At 38.3% G+C, this 24,954-nt stretch overlaps 1 protein-coding gene across 1 annotated transcript in view; it reads right to left on the reverse strand.

Annotated features, from left to right (window-relative positions):
• Positions 1–24,642, reverse strand: part of MAN1A2 (mannosidase alpha class 1A member 2) — a 255,679-nt gene extending 231,037 nt beyond the window's left edge. The window contains exon 1 of the mRNA XM_069090237.1: positions 24,193–24,642. Coding sequence (XP_068946338.1) covers positions 24,193–24,500 — 308 coding nt within the window. The 5' untranslated portion in view covers positions 24,501–24,642. The remainder of the gene's footprint in view (positions 1–24,192) is intronic.
• Positions 24,643–24,954: the final 312 nt, after the last annotated feature.

Raw genomic sequence — 24,954 nt, forward strand, 5'->3', positions numbered from 1 at the left:
GCTTACATACTAATGTCAGCTATAGAGGATGACAAAAATTCTATAAAGAATCTGACAAGAGAAATAAGATAGGGGCGGCTAGGTGGCACAGTGAATAGAGCACCAGCCCTGGAGTCAGGAGGACCTGAGTTCAAATCCGAACCCAGACACTTAACACACGTCCATACACACACCAAAAAAAAAAAAAAAAAACTAGCCGTGTGGCCTTGGGCAAGTCACTTAACCCCAACTCCCCTCCCAAAAAAGAGAGAAATAAAATATACAGGCAATGGGGTATAGAAATTCATCTTGCCCTACAAGAAAAGTAAAGAGGAAGGAGATATGATAAGGGAGGGCAGTTTGGGTCAGGGGAAGAATTCAATAAGACTCTCCAAATTAAATGAACATACACTTTGTTCACCAAACCAAATGTCAATTTCAACGCCAAGGTGGGATAGGAAAAGATGGAGAGAAATATACTGGAAAGCATGGGTTAAGAAGAAATGAAAGAGGAGCAGCTAGGTGGCGCAGTGAATAGAGCAAAGGCCCTGGAGTCAGGAGGACCAGAGTTCAAATCAGACCTCAGATACTTAACACTTACTGGCTGTGTGACCTTGGACAAGTCACTTAATCCCAACTGCCCTCCAAAGGGCAAAAAAAAAGGATAAAAAATTGTAGACTCAACCTTTACAGACTTATTTTAACACTCCCTTTTACAATCTACATGCCTTTTCACAAGCTATCCTTGCCCACTCACTCCATACTCCCACTCTCAGAATCCCTAGCCTCCTTCAAAGCCCAGCTCAAGGTCACCTCTTACAAGAGATCTGTCAACTACTAGTGCTTCTCCCCATTCATGAAAATTACCTTGTACCTACTTGATACATATTTTGTACTCCAACAGAATAATAATTACAGATCCAGAGCTATAAGGGACCTCAGAGGCTATCTATATATATATATATATGTTCCAATCCCCTTAACTCTACAGATGAGAAAACTGAGACCAAGGTCGTGTGGTGATACAGGCAGTGAATTTCAAAAGTAGGATTTCAACCCATATTCTCTAATTCAGAGGCAGCTGCACTACCCAAGTCAGGGAATATTTCATTTTTATTTCTGTATTCTTAATGCTTTATAAACACTTTCTGATTGTTTAGAAAGGTTATAATCAGTGTTGCAGGGAGTATCCTACTCATGAAATGACCAGTCCTTGAAGTATTAAAGTATTCATCAATATCTGCCATAAGATAATATAGGGAAACTTATAAAACTAACATCTTCAACCCTTGGCAAAACCAGAATCTGCTTTCTGTCCCTTTCTCCACTGATAAGCAAAAGAATTCTAGAGTTATCAAGAAAGCTAAGAAAAATGCATAAGTTAAAGAGGTTAATGGAATGAATACATAAATATCAATATCTAAAGCAGAACTGCACTTTGTGCCCTCTGGAGTACTTCTTCATATCCTTTGTTTTTCTTCACTATTAATAAGCCTTATCTTTTCCCAACAGTGCCTATTAAAGCATGGAGACAGATATTTAAATTGGCATTCTTCATTACTAAGTTTAGGGAATTCTAACCTTGAGTTAGACTGAATTCTCCCTGGAGTACAATCAGGACTTTCAAAATATCTGTGATTCAAATCATACAGAGTTCCATTTTCCTTAGAAAGCACAGAGATCAAAATGTGTAAATAACAAATTAAGAGAAACAAGCAATCACAATGAGGAAAACAATGTAAGAGTAGTGGATAGTCTAGTCAGAGAAAAGGTATTTGCTCCTGGAAGGACTCAACAAAAAAAAAAATAAACAAAAGTGGCTCCAGTCTTCACAGATATTAAAAAAAAATGACAAACTACATTACAACACATAAAAAGTTGGAAGCTTCTTTATGTATTTTTAGAAAATTTTCCTGGGAAAAAAAAGGGGGGGAGGCAGCATTTTCCCTAACAGGCTTTTAAAAGCATCCATCTAGTATTAGTCCACTGTATCATACATTTTTTTGAAGTTTGCCCTAATAATTAATCTAAATTTATTATTCTGCGAGCGTTGTCTCTCTTTCTCCATGGGATTTAAAAAGTTTTAAAACATTTGATTATGATTATTTAAGAACAGAAATTCTTAAGCTTTTTTAGAGCATGGACCTTTTTGGCAATCTGGTGAAGTTTATGGGCCCCTGTTCAGAACAAGGGGTTTTTTTTTTGGGGGGGGGGGAGGACGTTGTATTTTGTTTATTTTTAATTTACAACATTCATTTCCACAAGATTTTGAGTTACAAATTTTCTCCCCATTTTTCCTCTACCCACCACCCCAAAACAGCAATTCCACTGAACACACCATCCCCCAATCTGCTCTCTCCTATATCACTGCCCCTCCAACTTTCCAGTAGGGCAAGATGGATCTCCAAACCCCAGTGCCTGTGTATCTTATTTCCCAGTTGCATGTAAAAAAATGATGATAATTTTTTTTTAAAATATTTGATTTTGAATTCCAGATTCTTTCCCTTCTTCCCTCATCATCCAACCTTACTAGGAAGATAAGCAATTCAATATAGGTTGTACATGTGTAGTTACGCAAAACATTTCCATAGTGGATATATTGTGAAAGACGACTGACTATATTTCCCTCCATCCTATCCCACCCCCCACTTGTTCTATTCTCTACTTTGACCCTGTCCCTTTTCAAAAGTGTGTGCTTCCAACTAACCTCCCTCCCCAATCTACGCTCCCATCTATCATCCCCTCTCTTATCCCCTTCCCCCCACTTTCCTGCAGAATAAGATATCCAATTTAGTGTGTTATTCCCTCCTTAAGCCAAATTCAATGAGAGTAAGGTTGACCCATTCTCTTTTGCCCTCCTGTTCTTCCCCTCCATTTTAACAGTTTTCCCTTGCCTCTTTTAAGAGATAATTTACCCTACTCTGTCTCTATCTCCTCATTATATTCCTATCTCACCTCTTAATTTTATTTTTAGATATCATCTCTTCCTATTAAATTGATCCTGTGCCCTCTATGTATACATGTACACATATATACACACATATGTATTCATACACCCATATAGCCTCCTATATAGACATACATACGTATGTATATGTATATATACATTTACATTTCTATTCACTTCAACTATTGTCATACTAAGAAAAGTTTCATAAGTTACAATTCTTGTTTTTCCATGTAGGAATGTAAATAGTTCAACTTTGATAAGTTCCTTATGATTTCTTTTCCCTGTTTACTTTCTCATGCTTCTCTTGCTTCTTGTATTTAAATGTCAGATTTTCTATTCAATTCTGGTTTTTTCATCAAGAATGCTTGAAAGTCCTCTATTTCATTGAATGACTATATTTTCTCCTGAAACATGACACTCAGTTTTGCTGGGTAGATGATTCTTGGTTTTAATCCCAGATCCTTTGACCTCCAGAATATTTTATTCCAAGCCCTTCGATCCCTTAATGTAGAAGCTGCTAGATCCTGTGTGATCCTGATTGTGTTTCTACAGTATTCAAATTGTTTCTTCTTGGCTGCTTGTAATATTTTCTCCTTGATCTGGGAACTCCAGAACCTGGCTATAATATTCCTAGGAGTTTTCTTTTTGGGATCTTTTTCAGGAGGTGATCGGTGGACTCTTTCAACCTCTATTTTGCCCTGTGGTTCTAAAACATCAGGGCAATTTTCCTTGAGAATTTCTTGAAGGATGATTTCTAGGTTCTTTTCTTGATCATGGATTTCAGGTAGTCCAATAATTTTTAAATTATCTCTCCTGGATCTATTTTCCAGGTCAGTGGTTTTTTCCAATGAGGTAGTTCACACTGCCTTCTAATTTTTCATTTGTTTGGATCTGTTTAATAGTATCTTGATTTCTCATAAAGTCACTAGCTTCCATTTGCTCCAATCTAATTCTAAAGTAATTATTCTCTTCAGTGAGCTTTTGAAATACCTTTTCTATCTGGAAAATTTGACTTTTTAAGGCATTCTATTCCTCATTGGCTTTTTGAGCTTCTTTTGCCATTTGAGTTAGTCTGTTTTTTAAGGTGTTATTTTTTTCAGTCAGGTTGCTGACTCACTTTTCATGATTTTCTTGCATGGTTCTCATTTCTCTTCCCAATTTTTTCTCCACTTCTCTTACTTTTCAAAATCCTTCTTGAGCTCCTCCATGGCCTGTATTCAGTTCATATTTTTCTTGGAAGCTTTTGTTGCAGGAGTTCTGACTTCGTTGTCTTCCTCCTGTTCCATGCTTTGATCCTTTTTGTCCCAAGTTGGATTGCCGTGCTTGCTTTGCTTCCTTTGCTTGCTCATGTTGCCACTCAATTACTTGACTTTTGAGCTTTTTGCCACAGTAGAACTCTGCTTCCAGAGGGGAGAACTTTGTCCCAAATTGCTGAGGTTTTCACAGTTGCTGGATTATTTGGGTGCCCTCTCTGCAGTCCCCACAAGCTCTGGCCAACTGGCCACACATCCCAGGACCTCCACGCGAAACAGCATTCCAGATCCAAGCAGGTTAAAGCAAGAGTGATTACCCTCTGAATGGTCACTTGGTCCCCCTACAATCTGCAGGCCAGGAGCTCTGAAGCAGCCGGGGCCAGACCATACTCTTCCATTACCCCACCCCCCCAATTCCAACAAATTTCCATGCTGACCTTTTACTTCCTCTTTGTCATTTATGGGTTGATGAATCTGGAAATTGCCACAGCTGCTGGTGATTTACTCCCCTGAAGTCTGCTCTAGCCACCACTGGTTGGGGCCACCCTGGGGCTAAAACCACGGGTTCACGCGGGGCTGTGCTCAGCTCCCAGTATGCTTCAATGGACCCTTCCTGTAGGCCTGCCAGGCTTCCTTCAGCAAGAGATTTGTTTCTCTCTGTCACTTTGTGGGTTCTGTAGCTCTAAAATTTGTTTATAGAGTCATATTTTATAGGTATTTGAGGTGGTTATAGGGGGAACTCATGAAGTTTTACTGCTCCTATACCACCATCTTGGCTCCGCCCACTTTATTATATATTTTTAAAATCACATTAAGTTCCATTATATGCAAAGATGATACTACTGATCCACCTTTGATAAAATGTGCTTGTTTCAATGGCACCTTGATCACATAGATGTGGGCATGCCCTCCAATGGTGTAAAACACAATCTGTCCACACTTTGTCATCCTACACAATTCTTATTTGGTGACTTCCCATACATTTCCAATTGATTTATCCACCCAGCATGCTGGGGTGGGGGGCAGGAGTCCTCATCTAAGTCTTCTCACATTTCACAGTGACCAGCTCAAACATTCAGACTCTTCACTCTTGCTACATAACTGACCTGCCTCTTCTATCCATCATACTCCTTCCTCCATGATATGGAGGGATTTTATGCCACTTTTTACATAAGTTGTATCTTATAATATGCTGTAGCAGCCTACTTATAACCTGGTGGAAGCATATTTAAAACCTTTTTAGTTTCTTTAGAAACATTAAGAAATAATATTTCTGTAGCCCTTTCGAGATTTTGCTCTTTAGGAAGAAGATAGAATAAAAGGTTAAAGAATTTCCTAGGGAAAATGATTAAGGATGAAACCCAAATTTAATTCTGGTCCAGCTAAGATCAGCACTTCCTCATTCACCTAAGGTGACTGGCAATACCATTCATCTCTAGGGTAGAGTCCTTTTTTGCATTCAAGGTTAAGATATCTATCACAGGAAAACACTTCAATTCTTAAATGAAGTGGTCAAGGAAAGAATTCGATGATAACTCTTCTGGAACATTAATTTTTTAGTGTTTTTTTACTGTATTTTTACATATTGTGACCTTTTTCTCAAGATCTCAAGAAACCTGTAAGTATTAGCTGAAATCATCTTGGGGTGGGGGGTAGGGTAGGGTGTCGATTTGGATATCTTTCCCTCCAAGCTAGGAATGGCTCAGATAGATTCATGTGAGATTAAAATTGTTTCTCCAGACCTAAACTTTTAAATCAAAGAGGGGCAAAATTATTATTTTTTTTCTTCAACGTGACCATATATCACTACATTGTCTTTTGGTCAATTATCTTAAATTTTTATTCTTTGGAGATTGTACTAGCCTATAATTTACTGCTAGCCTATAATTTGCCTGCTATATACAGCAACACCAGGAAAATGTTGATGCTAAAAAAAAAAGTGCAGAAGAGAGTAGTAGTGAGGAAAGACTGACTTATGGCCCAAAGGGATTTCAATTCTTAATTGGTCACTTACTGGTTCTGTGATCTTGGGCAAATTACTTCATTGCTTTAATACTCAGTTTCCTCACAGGGTTGTTCTAGTAATGAAATGATGTATGTGTAAAATGTTTTGTAACTATATAGCACTAAATAGATTCAAGGTATTATGTGTATGTGTGCATATGTGTATATATTTTTTTAAGAGCTTCATTTCAAGAATGGAAGAACCTTCCTAACAAAGTACTTCCCATACAAATCTTTGGAGGAAAAGGATATATAATATGTTAGAATGTGTTTTGTTTTGGTTTGATTTTCTTTCATGAATGTATATGTAGGTCAAATGAGAAAAAAAAAAGTAGTGCTTGACTGGGAGCCTTCACCCTATGAGTCCCTTTACCAACAATATTCTTTTATTACTTACTTCAATACAAGGACCATGGCCTCTTGGTTATTACATAAACAAGACATTCCATTTCTTAGCTCTAGGCATCTTCTCTGGCTGTCCCCCTCTCCCTCCTCATCTCTGCCTCCTGGCTTCTTTGGCTTCCTTTAAATCTCAACTAATGTCTCAACTTTTACAAGAAGTCTTCCTCAACCCCTCTTAATTCCATTTGCCTTCCCTCTGTTAATTATTTCCTATTTATCTTATTACAGTATATTTTGTATATTTGCTTGCATGCTGTCTCCCCCATTAAATTGTAAATTCTTTGAAGGCAGGGATTTTCTTTTACCTCTTTTTGTATCCCCAATGCTTACCACAGTGCCTGACACAGAGTAGGCATTTAATAAATGTTTTTTGATTATTGAGTGATTGTCATATTAATCCATTAGACAGTTTAGTCAGTTACAAGTGTTCCTGAAAAGTCTGATATAAATAATTTTTAATGGAGTAATTTTTCCACTGACTTAACATTTTTGGTTGCTCTTCAAATGGATAACAGCATTGGTCTAAATTTAAAGTACATTATACACTCAGCAAAGGCACTGCCCATCTGTGATTTATGGGTTTGTGCCCCTCCATAACCCCTAGAACAGAGCCTTATCCATGGGACAGTACTCAATAAGAAATGGATTATGTATTGGACTTTATCTATTTGGCAAATCTCAGTTTCTAATTTTTTATTTGGAACAGACATATAATATGAATTTCTTAAAGAAAGGGCATTATCTCACTTAAAAATGATACAAAATAGTTTAGTAAGACCATATTGTGCTAGATATGAAAAAAGGAGAATGCTAATATGTTTCATGTTGATTTAACACTGGAATTTAATCTTTTGTTGTTATTAACAATCTTTAAAATGTCAAAAGGAATTCCTTAACTTCCTTTAGTAAACCATTCAAATATCTCATACCCAGCAAGTCTTTAGTTTTAAGGAAATTGTCCACTTCAGTTTTAATAATACCAATTACTACCAACTCCTAACTGTATAAATTATCTGCATTGTCAATTATGCAATCCGCTGATTCAAAACACTTCAATCATTCTCTAAAGCTAAAAAAATAAAGGCAAAACTCTTTAGCATGGCATTCAAGGCTTTCCACGACCTAAGCCCAAACATAACTCCTCTTCCCAAACCCCATATTCCAAACTGATTCACTGTCACTTGAACCCCTGTGGTGCGTTCCTACCTTTGTGCCTTTTGCTCATGACATTCCTTACTCTCAGAACGTATTCCTCAATTCCAACTATCCGAATCTTACCCATCTTTTAAGACCCTGACTCCAAGTACTCTCTCGTATGAAAAGCATCCTCAAAACTACCACAACCCACATGAAGTCTGAACTCCTAGAAACTCCTACAATAATTAGCGCCTATAACATTATTTGGCAATTAATCAAGTATTATAGTGCCCACCTTCCAGGGTTTTTGTGAGGAACAAGGGAGATAATAATTATAAAACACTTAGTACAGCAACTAGCATATGGCAAAATACCATATAAACATTAGATAATACTATGAATATTGTTGCTGTTATATTGAACTCTTTTATTGTATTGAACTTTTTGGATACATTGTTTCCCTGATTAGACTGTAAACTCCTAGAAAGCAAGGACAGACTGTATTGTATCCCCTACAGCTCCTGGAACAATAGATGATCAATAAATATTCATCCATTTCACCCACTCTAAAAGTTCTTCCATTCCACCCCAAACCAAAACATATCCCAGCTCAAACAAAGTTAGGTCCACAACCTCTCTTCCAAAGGTCAAAATGTTTTGTGTCAAACAGAAAGGACTCATGTCTGAGTCCAGAGCTACCATCTGTAACTCTGCAACAACCCTGATGCAAGAGGGCGTCATCCACTCAAAAAGTCTTCTGCTGGATCTGTCTGCCTCAAGTTTCTCTCCACTCCATAGTGGTCATTCCATCACTAAAGTGGTTTCCTAAAGGGCAGATCTGACCATGCATGTCACCCCCCCTACACAAGACTCCAGTGGCTCCTTGCCTCTAGGATAAAATGCAAAATGCTCAGTTTAGAATTCAAAGCCTTTCATAACCTAGACCCTTCTACTTTCCAATCTTCCCACACCCACATACTCTTCAATCCAGTGACACTGGTCTTCTGACTGTTCCATGAACAAGACACTCAGCTTTATGCTCCAGGCATTTTCTCTGGCTGTCCCCCTTGCCTGGAATGCTCTCCCTCCTCTTGGGTGCCTCCTGGCTTCCTTCAAGCACCAACTAAAATCCCATATTCTACAGGAAGCCTTTTTCCAAATCTCTTTCAATTTTAGTGCATTCCCTTTGTTATTGCCTACTTATCTTGTATGTATAGCCTTTTTGTAAAGATCTGTTTTCTGACTGTCTTGTAGATTGTGAACTCCTTGAGGACAGTTGCTGTCTTTTGCCTCTTTTTTGTTTCACTAGCAACTGACAGTGTCTGGTATATATGGGTGCTTAATAAATGCTTACTGATTGACTAAATGGCATGTTCAACAATGAGATTCCTATTTTTCCCTGCCAGGATGGGATGAATAGTGGAACTATCGATCAACAGATGATTCAACTGCTAGTTGCTACAACCCCAACTCATCCCATAATATTTATCTGAGTCATTACTTCCATAATTGGTATAATTGAGAATTTATTGCATTTTAAAGTAAAGACAAGTACTTGGTAAATTTTAATAGGGAAAATGAGTTCAATGGTGCACTTAGGGCAATGAAAATCTATCAATCAAAGCCTGAAAAGTATATCTCCTATAGAGAGCACTAGGCCATCAAGATGTTAGCTACCATCCTCTACTCTTTTCCAGGGATTCTGATCTACCAGGAAAAATCTAAGAAGGAATCAAGTTCTCAGTCTCTAAAACTAACACCAATAAACCCCACCCCCATGGACAAACTTCCCAAATTGGCCTGATAATGAAATTCCCAAGGTTGATCCATGCTCAGAACAGAATCTCCTGAGTAGCTACAGACTAGAGTATCAACTAACTTGAGATTTATACAGCAGATACTACTTTTTAACAGTAGTAGCAGTTATTCATTGTACCAGTTTTAGAGCAAAAAATCTGAAGGACCAATTTTCCTAACTGGTTAAAAATTACCTGCCAGTTTTCAATGCTTTGTGTAGTTCTATAAACCTATTCTTTAGTGTTTAGATCAATTTCATTTTTAATACGTTGAAAGGTTAATAATAATTGGAAAAAGAATCATTACCTTCACTTCAGCTGTGTATCACAACTCATACAGTACATTATGTTTTTATTTGAAGAAAAGTGTTTCTCTAACACAGCTATTACTAGATTACAACATTAAAAATTGTAGTAAACTATAAAATTCCATTACTTAATTCTTTAGAATTACCATGTTTGGGGTTTGTTTTGTGTGATTTCTAAGGTCCTGGATGATCACTAGAATAAAGAAAATAAGCATCAAAAAGTAGTCAGAAGGGGAGCAGCTAGGTGGCGAAGTGAATAGAGCACCAGCCCTAGAAGTCAGGAGGATCTGGGCTCAAATCCTGCCTCAGACAGTTGACACAATTACTAGCTCTATGACCTTGGGCAAGTCACTTAACCCCAATTACCTGGCCTTCCCCCCTCCAAAAAAAAAAAAAGTAGTAATAGCAAGAAATACTAAAAAAGATCACTAAACCTCACTTGTGAAGTTCATAACTTCATCATTATTTGGTATTCCTCACTTTCCCTGAGCCCACACATCCAAAGAGCTGTGCAATCTTGCTGTTGCTACCTCCGTAACATTTCTCATTGTTCAACTTTTCTTCCCACTCAGTTTCCCCCCTTAGTTCAAGTCCACATCACCTCTGGTCTAAATTATTTTAACAGTCTCCTAATCTGGTCTCCCTGAATCTGATTTCTCTCCACTGCAGTCTATCCCAAATACTGCTGCCAAAGCAGTTTTCCTTAAACAAAGACCTGACTATATGACTCCCAACTCAATCAACTCCAATGGCTCTCTATTTCTTCTGAGCCGAAATGTAATCTTCTATTTATCTTTTTTTTGGTGGTGTGGGGGGTGGGAAGGGGGAGGCAATGGTTAAGTGGCTTGCACCAGATCACACAGTCAGTTAAGTGACTGAGGTCAGATTTGAAATCAGGTCCTCCTGACTCCAGAGCCAGCTGTTCTATCCACTGCATGCATGACTGCACTCTGCTTATCTTTTAAAGTCCTATCTTCCTACCCCAATAGATATAGCTACCCCTTCTGAATTCATACCATCCAGCTAAACTTGTCTTCTCTCTCTTCCTCATCTATAATGCTCCACCTCCCAAATGCACACCTTTGTACTGGCCATCCCTCTGCCTGGAATATGCTACCTTCATTAGCTCCACCTCAAAGAGTCCCTTCTCTCCCTTGAAGATGCAGCTCAAGCAGCAACTTCTACATGAAGTCCCTGATCCACCCAAAAGCATATATCTGTGTGTGTATGTGTATGTAAGAGGGGATATAATGGAATCTTGTTTTGCTCCCACAAAAGTTATTGGAAGATGATCAATAGCTGTGGGGAAACTCTTGCTTATCTTATTTTACTAAAACCCTGGCCTTCCTGGAACTATGCCAATAACCAGAGGGAACTAGAAAGGTGGGGGTGTGGCACACAGCCCAGACCTAAAAGATCAGAGGTCAGGTCCTGGACAGGCCTCAAGTATCCTCACTACCACACATCTGTAATCTACATATAATCTGCATATACTAAGGGAATGTAGAATATATAGAAGGAAATAAAGTGAGCAGTATGAGGAATTTGACCAAACTTTGAGGAATTTGACTATACATATAGAAAGAAAGGGGGAATACAGAATATAGAGAGAGAGGGAAATAAAGTAAGGAATCTGAGGAATTTAACTAACCCTAAGTTTACCAGGAAGGACAGAACTTGTAGACCCTCACCCTGCTTCTGAGTGTTGGTGTGTCCCCAGTGAGCACCACACCAGCTTCCCAGAAGCATAAACACCTTCCTCAGTACACTGTTCTGAGTTCTTTCAGTAAGAAGGGGTTTGTTGTTTTAAGGGGTACACGTCATGTGGATCTTCCTAAGGTGCCCAAAAAAGGGAAGCAGTGCAGCAGAAGCTCATCCCCTACCTGAATTCCTGTGATACCCATAGCTGTGTGGGTCTTACTAAGGGCTGCCAGGAAAGCAGTGGGCAGTGGAAGCTTTGGACTCACTCCCGGACCCCTACCTGGGAGGTCCTATGAAACCCAAAAGTGTGTTTCTCACATATATGTATATATAATTATATATATTCATTTATATGGAATATGCTACCAATATAAATTGCATATATTTATAATATGGGTAGCTAGCTGGCACAATGGGCCTGGAGTCAGGAGGACCTGAGTTCAAATACAGCCTCAGATACTTAACTAGCTATATGACCCTAAACAAGTCACTTAACCCTGGTTTGCCTGAGTTCCTTACCTGTAAAATGAGCTAGAGAAAGAAATGTCAAACCACTACAGTATCTTTGGCAAGAAAACGCCAAATGGGGTCACAAAGAGTCTGGCACAACTGAAACAACTCAACAGCAATATTTATATACACATTTGCTGTTTCCCCTTTAGAATGTAAGCTCCTTGTGAGTTGGAATTGCTCATTCTTTCTACCTGCATATCCAGTCCTCCCCTGCCTGGCAAATAGTAGGTGTTTAGATACTAATTAATGAGGATAATAATAACAGTAGTAACATACAATTACATACAACTTTTTAGGTCCACAAAGCACTTTCCTCACAACATGAGACTAATGGTACGTTAGTATTACTTCCATTTTACACACAAAGAAGTGAACAGTGATCATTATTTTCTCACAGTCACCTGATCAGGAAATGTTCCACAGAATCTCAGAATTGAAAGAGTTCTCAAAGGCCAGTCTCACACCTGAAAAAAATAACTTATCTCTACAATATTCCCAATAAATAGTCATTCTTCCTTGGTACAACTGAATTTGCAAGAGGATTCTACCAAACAATTCACTTACCCCCCAAAACTGAGTATCATGTTTCAGGGGAAAATATAGTTATTCAATGGAATAAAGGATTTCCAAGCATTCTTGATGAAAAAACCAGAGCTGAATAGAAAATTTGACATTCTGATACAAGAAGCAAGAGAAGCATGAGAAGGTAAACAGGGAAAAGAAATCCTAAGAAACTTACCAAAGTTGAACTATTTACATTCCTACATGGAAAAACGATAATTGTAACTTATGAAACTTTTCTCAGTATGAGAATAGTTGAAGGGAATAGAAATATATATACATACATATATATCTATATAGGAGGCTATATGGGTGTATGAATACGTATGTGAGTGTGTGTATATTATGTGTACATGTATACACAGACAGAGGACCAATTGAATAGGAAGGGATGAGACTTAAAAGGTGAATTTCAGAGGTGAGAGAGGAATATAATGAGAGGAGATGGGAGAGACAGAATGGGGTAAACTATCTCATATAGAAGAGGCAAGGGAAAACTTACAATGGAGGGAAAGAACAGGAAGGCAAAAGGGAATGAGTCAACCTTACTCTCACTCAATTTGGCTTAAGGAGGAAATAACATACAAACTAAAATGGGTATCTCAACCTACAGGAGAGTAGGGGGGAAGGGGATGAGAGGGAGGATGATGGAAGGGAGGGCAGGTTGGGGGGCAGGGAAGTTAGAAGCATCCACTTTTGAAAAGGGACAGGGTCAAAGTAGAGAATAGAACAAGTGGGGGGCAGGATAGGATGGAGGGAAATATAGTCAGTCTCACAACATATCTACTATGGCAATGTTGTGTAGCTACACATGTACAACCTATATATACTGAATTGCTTATCTTCCCAAGTCACTTCCCTAAATCTCAGTTTCCTCATGGGTGCTATTATCCTTTGATAATAAGGGTGGGTGATGAGGGGGGAAAGGAAAGAATCTGGAATTCAAAGTTTCAAAATCAAATGTTTAAAAAAAATTGTTATTTTCTTTGCATGCAACTGAGAAATAAGATATACAAGTACTGGGGTTTGGAGATGCATCTTGCCCTACTGGAAAGTTGGAGGGGGGATGATATAGGAGAGAGCAGATTGCGGAAGGGGGTATTCAGTGAGATTGCTGTTTTGGGGTGGTGGGTAGGGGAAAGACGGGGAGAACATTTATAACTCAAAATCTTGTGGAAATGAATGATGTAAACTAAAAATAAACATAAAATTTAATTTAAAAAAAGAAAAAGTAAATTTAAAAATACCTTTGAAAACTGGATGTCTGACAAATGTCTTAAAATGTGCAAAGCGAAAAACAAAAAAAAATCATAATGGCCATCCATTATCACTCATCTTCCTAGGGAGTTTACAATAACTGAATGAAATACATATAGTGCATATGTTGTATGGAATGGAAAGACTGCAAACTCCCATCATAGCATTCAGCAATTTCACCTCTAACACGATACTTTTTCGACACCCAGGCAGAAGTAAGAAAATCTATATCCAGTTATTTTATGTTTTGAGAAAAAAGAGATGAAACTAAATTAATTGCATTTGCCATCAAAACAAGATTTTCAATTAAAGTATATAAATGAGAGCCCAGTGTCCTGGATAGAGGGCAGCACAGCATGATGTTTCTATTGTCCTTGCTTCAGAGTCTGAGGATCTGAGTTCAAATCACTCCTTTGTTGCTATGTGAACCTGGGCAAGTCACTTCCCTAAGTCTCAGTTTCCTCATGGGTCCTATTATCCTTTGATCTCTTGAGAGTTACCTTCTCAGCATCCAGAAGACCTAATTCAAGTCCTATTGCTAATACATACTAGTTATGTGACCCTGGGCAAGTCTACTAACTCCTCAATACTTCAATCAACTCTATAAGACTAAAAGTTGTGGTATTTTGCGTTTCCTCACCAATGAAATAACAGGTCGGCAGCTGGAAGGAAAAGCGACTTCCAAAAACTATCAGAGCACCTTCTACCTTTTACCAGTATACTCCTTAATGTATATTATAAAATTTCAGCCCATGACTAACGTTTAAAAACTCTTTAGGGAAAAACAAATACTTCATAGTGATATATCAATTCAAATTTTAAGAGCTTAGCATAAAAAGTGAAGAGACTTATTTTGGCCTACCTTTACAATATATTTTTTTTAAAGCTAGATCAATTTACCCTAAAGACATGAACAAAACTTTTCCAAAAAGGAGGCTAACAATCATCATTATTTTTAAATGGTAGCCCCCCCCAATTTTTTTTCTCCAAAATCTCCAAAGGCTCCTTACTACCAAAAGGATCAAGTCCAAATACCTCATTCTTACATTTGTGACTCTTCATAATAAAACCCCACCTTACCTATTCAATATCATCTTCCACTGATTTCCAATAGAAACCCTCCTTTCTCAGCCAAGTCAAGCCTTCTCCTCCTCTTCTTCCTCTTCCTTATTAATATATTAAATAATTTGGCAACACTGAAATATGGATTGGAAAGGGAAGCGCCAGGGACCAAGCATCAGGCTACTTACTATAAAATCAGCGTGTTCACATAAGTACTTAAATATCTCAGGTTCCACAGAATCCACTGGTGCTCTTTTCACTTCTCCCCCGGTCCCCCCATCCCCCAATCCAAATCCTAGTTTCCGTCAAGGTTCAGCTTCAACTACTGCTTCCATAAAATGACTGTCTTCAACTCTTCTACCTTCCATGATCTCACTGTTCTCTGGACTCCTATAATATTTTGTGTGTCACTCACTGCAGGACTTAATCCTATACTGTCCTGTATTCTTAATTGCTTCACAAGAGCATGTCTGGAATCCTTAGATGCTAATCAAAGCCTTAGACAGGCTTTTGGATAAATGAGTAAAAGAAAAAGTATTTATCACTGGCTTATTATAGATGGCAAGTACTACGCTAAGTTCTAGGGACACAAAGCAAAACAGTCCCTGGCCCTCAAGCAATTTTCATTTTAAAACGGGAAGATCAAATATAAAGAAAAATGGTGGACAGGGAAGAGTACTTTGTTCTAAGAAGTCATAGGCATGGTAAGTGAAATTCTTGGAACTGATTAATAGTCCTTTCTAAACATGTTTATTATCAATCCCAGAACTAGAGACTGGAGGGGAAGGGATTTCAGGAAGGGGTTCTGGCCCACTCAAAGGCAATGGCAAGAAGATATCTAGAGCAGCTTAGTGAACCCAGGTGACAAGATAAAAATTATTACCTCTAGTTCCTACTGTCTGGATTTCTACTGTATTGATTCTACAATATAACTGATTTTATATTGTACTAACTTTATAACTGAGTCTGCATCTGCCTAAAGCCATCTTTCTACATCCTTGAGTTGACCTCAGAAATCCAGCTTTCCCTCTGAGTTGGTTACAAGTTAACTCAATACCATCCCCAAAAGATGTCATCAGTCTTTGTCTATCCTTGTGCAATCAGGAGTTTTTCAACTCTTCCAAGAAAAGAGCAAGCAGAGTAGTTCTGATCCCCTAACAAAGATTACAAGATGCAGATGGGTCAAATAAAACAATATACTTTAACTGTCAGAGAGGGATGCTTACTTAGCCCCACTTGGTCTGCTTTCCTTAATGTAACTAATCATGTCGTCTCCGTTCCCATGATGCCATCTACTCTGTAACCAATCACAGTTTTCCCCACCTACCCAACTCTGTACTCCCAAAACTATAAAAAGGCTGGTGAGCCTTACCTCAAGGTCTTTAGTCATTGAAAGAAGCCACTGATCCAACTTACTGGTTACTGCTAGTCCAACTGATATACTGATCATGCTCAGACCATTGTTAAACTTCAGTTTCACTTAATTAAAAACTTTTAGTTTAATTAAAAAATATAACACAGGGTAGTCTAGATAATGGCAAACTCTCAACAATCTGGCCCTGGGCCCCAGAGTGGGAATTGAAGAGGCAGGTCCAGGTCTGACTGCAAGGCAGAAAGAGGGCAGTACAGCAAAGAGAAGATGGTAAGTGGATGACACTATCCAGGACAAACTCCCAACCAGTACAATAGGACCTTTACTTTGTAATGACACCTAAAAAAGCTGCCCACATTTTCACCCAATACTCTCAAAACCCAATACTTGTAGGAAAAAACCTTGTTCCCAGAGAATCTATGCACAGAAGTGGAGAAAAAGAATTATCATCTGGCCCTGGCCTCCTAATTGCTCAGTTTATCTTATCTAGGCTACCCTAGACACATCATACAGCTCCCTAGTCATATCAGAAAACATCTTAGAGAAGAAGGATCAACTCTCAAGCAAGGTTAACGTGCTTATGGTGCACCCCACTCAAAATATCTTCACCCAGATTATCTAAGATGTTACACTTCCTTTTACTAGTCTCAGAAATTTCATCCATTACTATTACGTATGTGGTGTTTGGGGCTGATCCCATCCTCTTGGAAATGTAAATTATGAGAAGACTAGTTCAAATTTTGCTTCTCACATTTAACACTGTTCATGAGCAAACTCCTCAACATATTTAAGCCTCAGAAACCCCATCTATAAAAGAGAGAAAATATTTACCTCACAAAGAAAATGGAAATTTTTATTTTTTGAAAATGGGAAGCAGTAACTTTGGCACATTTAGTCATTTCAATGATATGGCAGATTAATCCTGTCCTATCCTCTTCCTTTCCCCCAAATCAGGGGTTCTGCAGTGGTGGGCACAGGGATCTTTAGAAAGAGAACTTATTAGGAAGTAACAGGGAGGAGCAGAAAGGAAGAAAAGGTGCCAAAGATAAACTAAGGCTTGTTTTGTAATGTCACCAAACACACACTAACAGGAAAAGAAATCACTTTTCTCCATCTTCCTTTCCTATACCACATGATCATCTAAAATTCTAGGACCTTACAAGTAGGACCGGCACTCAACATTCTAATTCCACTACAAGTATGGCCTAAAGAAACTTTTATAAGCCAGTGTGGGAATTTTTATGTCTTCCCATCAAAACAGTGCGATGAGTCCCAAACTCACCCTTCTTCCTCGCTGCCACATTTAATCAGCTTTGTCAAGTCTTACTGATTCTCCTTCTCAAACGTTTGTTTCTTGAAGGTCTCACCTCAAACACAGGGTCTTCACTGCTCTCTATCTGCTCTGTTGCAGCAGCCAAAGAACAAATGTGATTGTAAGATTCTTCTGCTATAATGACTCCCTATGAATTAAAGTACTCTCTTTGGTCAGACATGCAAGACCTCCACAATCCATGACTTCCAGCATTCTCATAAGACTATCCCTCCACTAGTTTTCAGTCATGTCTGACTCTTCATGACCCCATCTGGGACACACACACACACACGTGCACACCCTTGCCTTTTGCTTCTTTCCCTGTGCATGTATTCCCTTTCCCACCTACCTACCCATATCTCCACCCGCTAAAAGTTGACTGGCCCAAAATGATTAGGATAAATGTATTATATCTTTCATAAAGCCTCCCTTGACCCCATCAATTAGTAATGATGTGCCCTCCTCCCCTCTCCCAGGCCTCCTAATGTACTATGTACACTTCTCCTATGTTCTATCATATATTATTTTGTAGTAATTTGTGTACCTCAAATCTTTCCATGACAGTATAAAGCTCTATAAGGGCAGAAACCAATTTTTTTAGATAAAGACAGCTTTGAAACTATATTTCAAATTTACTGTCTACTTTAAAAAAAACGCTGTATTTAGCAGACACGTTTTTATATGCTTTGTTCTTTTATATAAAATGTCTGTTATTTAATGTTTCTCAAGTTCATTAATTAAAAATAATTTTTTAAAAAATAAAAAAATGACATAAATAGCAGATCTGTTTGTGTCACCCTCCCCCAACCAACAAATACATGACTTTTTAAAGAATCTATTAGGCCACACAGACTACTTATATCAGGAAACAATTCTTGTTTGATCTTTATACTACATCCAACAGCAAGGTTCTGTACCTAACTAACCATCTGCTATATTTAGCATATTGTTTTCAAAATGCTTCCTACATTATGTCATTAGACCTTCACAACTCTGGGAGTTATCAGATCCATTCTGCAGAAAAAGAAACTGAGGCTGAGGAAAGCTAACCTGTACCAGATCCCTCAGCCAATGAGTGTCAGAAGCAGAATCTGAAGCCAGGCTCTCTGGCCACCCTACTGGCAAAACAAAGTTCCTAGAGATCACAGCATACAAGAATTAGCTGGTACAACTGGAAATGCTCAGCCTGGAGGGGCATGACAGTAATCTTAAAGTACCTGAAGGGATGTCATATGAAAGAGGGATTAGACTTGTTCTGGCCAGCACTGAGAACACAATGTAGAAGTGAAAAGCCACAAAAGGACAGATATAAACTAAAGAGGAAAAGCTTTCAAAAGAAAAGTGCTCTCCCAAAGTGCAAGCAGGTGCTACTAGAGGCTTCAAGAAAAGGCTGAATGACCATTTCCGTATTGGGACGCTAAGGTATAGGTTGGGCCACATGGCCTCTGAGGCAGGTGTCTTTCAGCTCTGATATTTTCACTCAGAATGATAAATACATATATTTTAACATCATAGTTTTAACCTTTTTTCAGTGTATACTTATATGCACTTTTTTCCTTTCAAAGAATCTCACTTTAGGGGTATGACTCATTTATCAATAGCCTATAATTGGACTAATATGAGACTTCATTTGGTCACTTGGAAACATACTCATTTTAACTGGACCAAAATGTATGCCATTCACTTAAGTGTTTGGAGTCTGGTGTTAAGGCAAAATAAATACAGAAAAACATCATTTTTAAATAATGCCTTTTTAACAAACAAAAATTCACAAAAAGAAAATCTCAAATGTTGGCTAAAGGATAATTATTGTATATATTTACTCTGAGTAAACCTCATTATTGTATTGAAATCTGACTAAAAAAAATAATAGGTGAGTACACTATTTATAGAAATGTTCAATTTTAAATATCAGGTTCCAGTATGCATTTAAAATGATTTAATATCCACTCAATTTTTGAGGAACACTATTATAAAAAGCAAGGTACATTGTATTTTTCTAAGTAAGTTTTTGTATATCCCAATTCATCAACAATATCCATCAGACAAGTTATTTATTGAATATTTGCAAAGTTCTTTGTTCTGTAAAATAAGAGAGAGTGGGAAGGTAAGGCATAGGGAGACAATGATTTACTTCCCATCATCATTGATATAGATCTTTTGTAATAAACTTATTAGGAAACAAGGTCTAGAGGAAAAAAGAAATCATCAATTAGTTTTTCCTGGTATGATCTTGCTTAATCTTTTCCATAAAAATGGAATTTTTCTATATTTATATGATTAATGCATATCTGAATTTACACATTTTACACTTCTATTTGGAAATTATCTATTGTCAATAAAACTTTATTAAATTATTCACTAAGTTTTCACTCATTTGCCTAATCATTCCATTAAAACAGAATAAACTCTTACAATGTAAAATGAAATAAGTAAAATATGCAGCAAATAGCAGGCATCTAACTCACATTTTACAAAGTACTTTAAGGTTTACAAAGCACTTCCCTCATACCAAAGAGATCACTGGAAGCTATGTATACCAGCAATAACAGGATTTATTTGAAACTCTCCATTCATATCCTTATCAACAATCATCCATGAGGGTTCAAAGGATGTCACCATCTTTCGGTTTAAACACAATGTTTAAACACAGTTTTAAACTATACTTTATACTTTTTTTTTGCTTTTTTTTGGGGGGGCAGGGGGTAAGCAAGGTAGGGCAATTGGGGTTAAGTAACTTGCCCAAGGTCACACAGCTAGTTTTTTGTGGTAAGCATCTGAGGCCACATTTGAACTCAGGTCCTCCTGACTCCAGGGCTGGTGCTCTATTCATTGCACCACCTAGCTACCCCTATACTTTATACTTTTAAATTAAAGGCCTTTAATTCTAGAGACCTGGGTGAAAATCCCACTTTAGACATTCATTAGCTGTATAATCCATAAAACCAGTGACAGAGTGCCAGACTTGGAGACAGAGGACTGGGTTTCACATCCCAGCAGCCCTCCTTACTACTGCCTGAGTCCTTTTCCTGAGCCTCGTAAATGGATTGGATTAGATAACTTCTAAGGTCTCTTCCAGCTCTTAAAGCTAGGACTCCATAATAGTCAGCCAGTGACAACCTCTCAGAGCCTAAATTTTCCTTATCTTTAAAGAGTTAACTACCTATCTCCTACGGGCTGTTATTATGAGAAAGGCATTTTGTAAACTTTAAGATACTAAATAAATGACTTATTGTCAATACTGGATAGAGCCACTGAAACACTGACAATTTCACAAATGCATGGCCTTCTTCATTTTGCTTTGTGTGACCACCAACTGAGAAAATACACTTAGTTGAGCATCCTGGGCACCAAAACAACAGGACCCGCAAGGAGTTCAAGGAAGCAAACCATGTTCTCTGGCTTTTCATTCAAAAAGAAAAAAGGGAGCAAAGTCACCAGGAACAAATTAAATAACAAACTCTCACAAAATAAACCAACAAAAAAACTGTGGGAAAAATTAAGAGCACCACAAAAATATAAGGAAGTTTTGTGAACTTATTCTTGCTTATAAAACAAGAACAAAATGTACACATTTCTATTTTAAATCAAGCTTTCTACTTTTAGCTTAACTTACACTGTCTAAATATTTTGATCTGGGCTGCATAATAACCACTTATTTTAAGTTAACACAGAAACCACGATAGGTGTCTGGTAGATGGCAGGTTCCTGTGATGCCAGTGCCACATGCTGTCACTTCAGAAAGGAATCACTCAATAAGAATCTGGACTTCAAAAGGCTCTGCAGATTTTGTGGTCCAATCATCCATTTAAAAGATAAGAAATCTGAAAAGATAAGTGACCTTGACCAAAGTCCTACTGGTAATGGTCAGACTGTAAACTTTAAAGAGTAAACATATTTTTTAAATTGTTCAAACAATTTATACAAACAGTGCTAAAGAAAAGTAGTACCAATACTTTTATAGTGAATAGTGATATATCATTGGCATCTTTCCATAGTGAAAAGAGTGATGGTCTTGGAGTCAAAGGATATCTGGATCTAATTATCCCTCAGGAACTCACTAGGGGTCGGGGCAAATCACCTCACTTCCCTGAGCCTCAGTTTCCTAAGCTATAAAATAGGTATTGTATCTAAAGTAGTCAACTCCCAAGAAACCTATGGGGCTCAAATGAGATAATCTATGTAAAGTCCTATATAAATGTCTATTAATTATTATACCAGCCCTTTTTAAAATGTATCTCTTAAGTCCAACTGGCAAATTAAAAGGAGCAAATAGAAATATTAACAACCTCCAAGCTAATATATAGAAGAGATATTAAAGCTACAGAAATCACCATTCACTTAAATTGAGCTTAGATTTGAACAAGTGGTGAGCAGATTAAAAAATGGTATTCAAAAAAATCTTATTACTAATGCTGTTTTTTTCAAGTAAAATTTAACAAGGATAAATGTAAATTCCTTTTAAAAAATCAAATACCGAAGTCCAAAATAGAGGAGGCATGACTAGAAGGAAAAGGAAAGGGAATAAGCATTATATATAGTGTGTACTATGTGCCAGGCACTGCGCTAAGTGATTTGACAAATATTATCTCATTTGATTCTCACAATAGCCGGGAAGTAGGTGATATTTTTATCCTTCATTTTACAGTTGAAGAAATTAAGGCAGACAGAATTTACAATGAATGACTTGTCCAGGGTCATACAACTAGTTAAGTATCTGGGGCCACAATGGATCTCGGGTCTTCCGGACTCAAGGCTCAGCGCTGTATCCACGGGGCCATCAGCTGTCTCAGAAAATCGTCAATGTCTAAGAGACTCAAGGCTCTTAATGAACTTTAGGTGCAACATCAATCAACAGCTCATTCATGTCAACAGATCTGACAGCCAAAAAAAGCTAATGAGATCTTAGGCTGCATTCACAGAATTACAGCATCTAGAAAGAGAAGGGTGAAAGGTCAGCTTTATAGTCTAGTTCTGGTTAGATAAAATCTAAAATACCCTGTTCAGTTAGAGCCACCATATTTAAGGAAGGCTGTTGAAAAGCTGAGCAAGGGGCTGATCCAGACAAGGGTCACTTGCTAATTAGAGGAGTAAAAATCAAGACATAACAGCATTAGAAAAGGAAGTGGAGGAGTCGGTGGAGAATGAGGAAGGAGCTGTCCTCAACTTTTTGACAGGCTGTCATGGCCCCAAAAGTCCAAACTGGCAATGATAAGTGTAAGTCACTGAAAGACTACTTTTGGCTGACTTGAGAAAAAATTTACTAACAATCAGGGCTATTGAAAAGTGTTCCATCAATAGAGATGGTGGTTCAAGAAGAGGGGATTCCCACTCAGGCACTGAGTAGGGGATTTCTAAAATCCAATCTAGTCTTCTTCATATGGATGAAGCTTCTCAAGTTAAGCCTTCATTATATATTCAGCTTATTATTTTTAAGCAAATGAATCAGTTACCTGAAAACAAGTCTAGAGTCTATTTGACAATAACTACAGTATTTTAAAAATAAAATTTAAGCCTCTGATATTTCCATTTTTTCAGAGGTCCAATAGGAATTTCAATTAGGAAATAGTGAGATAATCCAGTTAATGGTGATAGTCCATTTAAATGAGTTTGGAAACTCACTGAAAAGAATAAACTACTCTACAAACATATTTTTGATTGGTAATGTAAAAATTATCTAAAGGGATTATAATTTGGCTTCCCATTTTATACTAACAGCTGTATTCAGCTTAGTCTCATTAGATTTAGTTATCTAAATCTTGACTGGCACAACTAAAGTTAAGTAAGTTATAAAACAGTGAAAAAATTAGTTCATTTCAACAGAGTCCACCTCTTATCTTTTAAAGAGATAAGTTAATTAAATCCACGTCAACAGCTAAAAATAGGGGGAAGGGGTAGAAGCAAGCAAAAAATAAACTTGTATTTTTGTTAAACACCACTCACATCTAAGTGAATTTAAAGTACTGATGTTTTTTAGCTCGCTTACAATATAAAGCAATACATTTCCTTGAATGTGAAAAAAAACCAGAACCTAATTTTAAGACATAAAATTATGAAACAGACACTTCATCTATGTGTTTCTCCGTGAAAATTCAATAGCTGAGGTGCAGAATTAAATCTTAAAATTGTTTGGCCATCAGCAAATCCAATCAAAGAAAAGAGGTTCAAAAAGAGGCACCAGACAAATTAGCCCAATAAAGTACACAATTAGGACTTCTGGCCTTCACGATATGCAAAGAATTTTTTTTAAGAAGTGGTATATACCATCATACGGACAGACACACACATACGTATACATATATGTATATATACACACATATATATATATATTTTTCCCCCCCACATAACAATGACTCTTCAAGGGATTCGGTTTCTGTAAAAATCAAAGGGCTGGATGATTTTTCTGAGAACTCTAGAGTCTTAAACTCCGATTCTTGCTTCAGAAAATCTAGAATTTACCCAACAATTGCATCGATGGCAGCATTACATTATGCCCCAGGGTGGGAAAGAAATTCCCTCATTCCCGTGCCCAGCCCACGGACCGGGGCAGGGTCCCACCCGAAGCCCAAGAGCCGCCCTGGGTACCTGTGTCTGTGTTCGTCGTGCCCCTGCCCGTGGATCAGGAAGCCTCCCAGGTCCTTCTCTCCTTTGCTGGTATCTACGTGGGGAATCAACACATCCTCTAAGCCCAGATCAAAGCGTTTGTGTTTTGAGGAGTCCGGAAGGAAGAAAAATGCCCCAAAACAGAGGGTGATGAAGGCACTCAGAATGAGGAGAAGGATGAACTTCTCCGACAGTCTTAGCGTAGCCCTGTGATGGGAGAAGGAGGGCGGCCCCAGGTTCAAGGGGGGGATCCTACGTCCAGACAAGGGCAACAGAGCCGGGGTGGTCATTGTTTTCTTCTACCAAGTGTTTTAAAAAGCCGTCATCTCACGTCAAATGTACAACGCATCCAACGGTCTCCCAAGATTTTGGCAAAAAGAGAGGAACTCGGCGGCTCCGCGGACTCGGGGGATTATTGTGCTTATTCAACAAGTACCTCCTTCGGCCCCTCTTCCAATTACATTCAGCAGCCGCTGACCCCGCGGCCCCTCCCACCCCCCACCAGAATCACGGTTCCAGGCTCTTCCGGATTCTCTCGGCACCCCGGGGAACAGTGCGCTGTGCCCCCCGCATTCCTGGGGGTCGTGTTCCCGCGGTCCCGGCTGCGGGGAGGAGGCCGAGCGCAGGCTCCTCCGGCTCCTTCTCCCGCGGCTGGTTCCGCTCTCCCGGCCCCCCCGGGGGGCTTCACATGCCTCCACTCGGGATCCTCCCAAGTTTAAAAAAGGGCGCGTGGGGAACTTGCTC

Source organism: Petaurus breviceps, unplaced genomic scaffold, assembly GCF_028583685.1.
Source record: "Petaurus breviceps papuanus isolate PSGF00001 unplaced genomic scaffold, PetGlider_PUasm1.0 186, whole genome shotgun sequence".
Classification (NCBI taxonomy): Eukaryota; Metazoa; Chordata; class Mammalia; order Diprotodontia; family Petauridae; genus Petaurus; species Petaurus breviceps.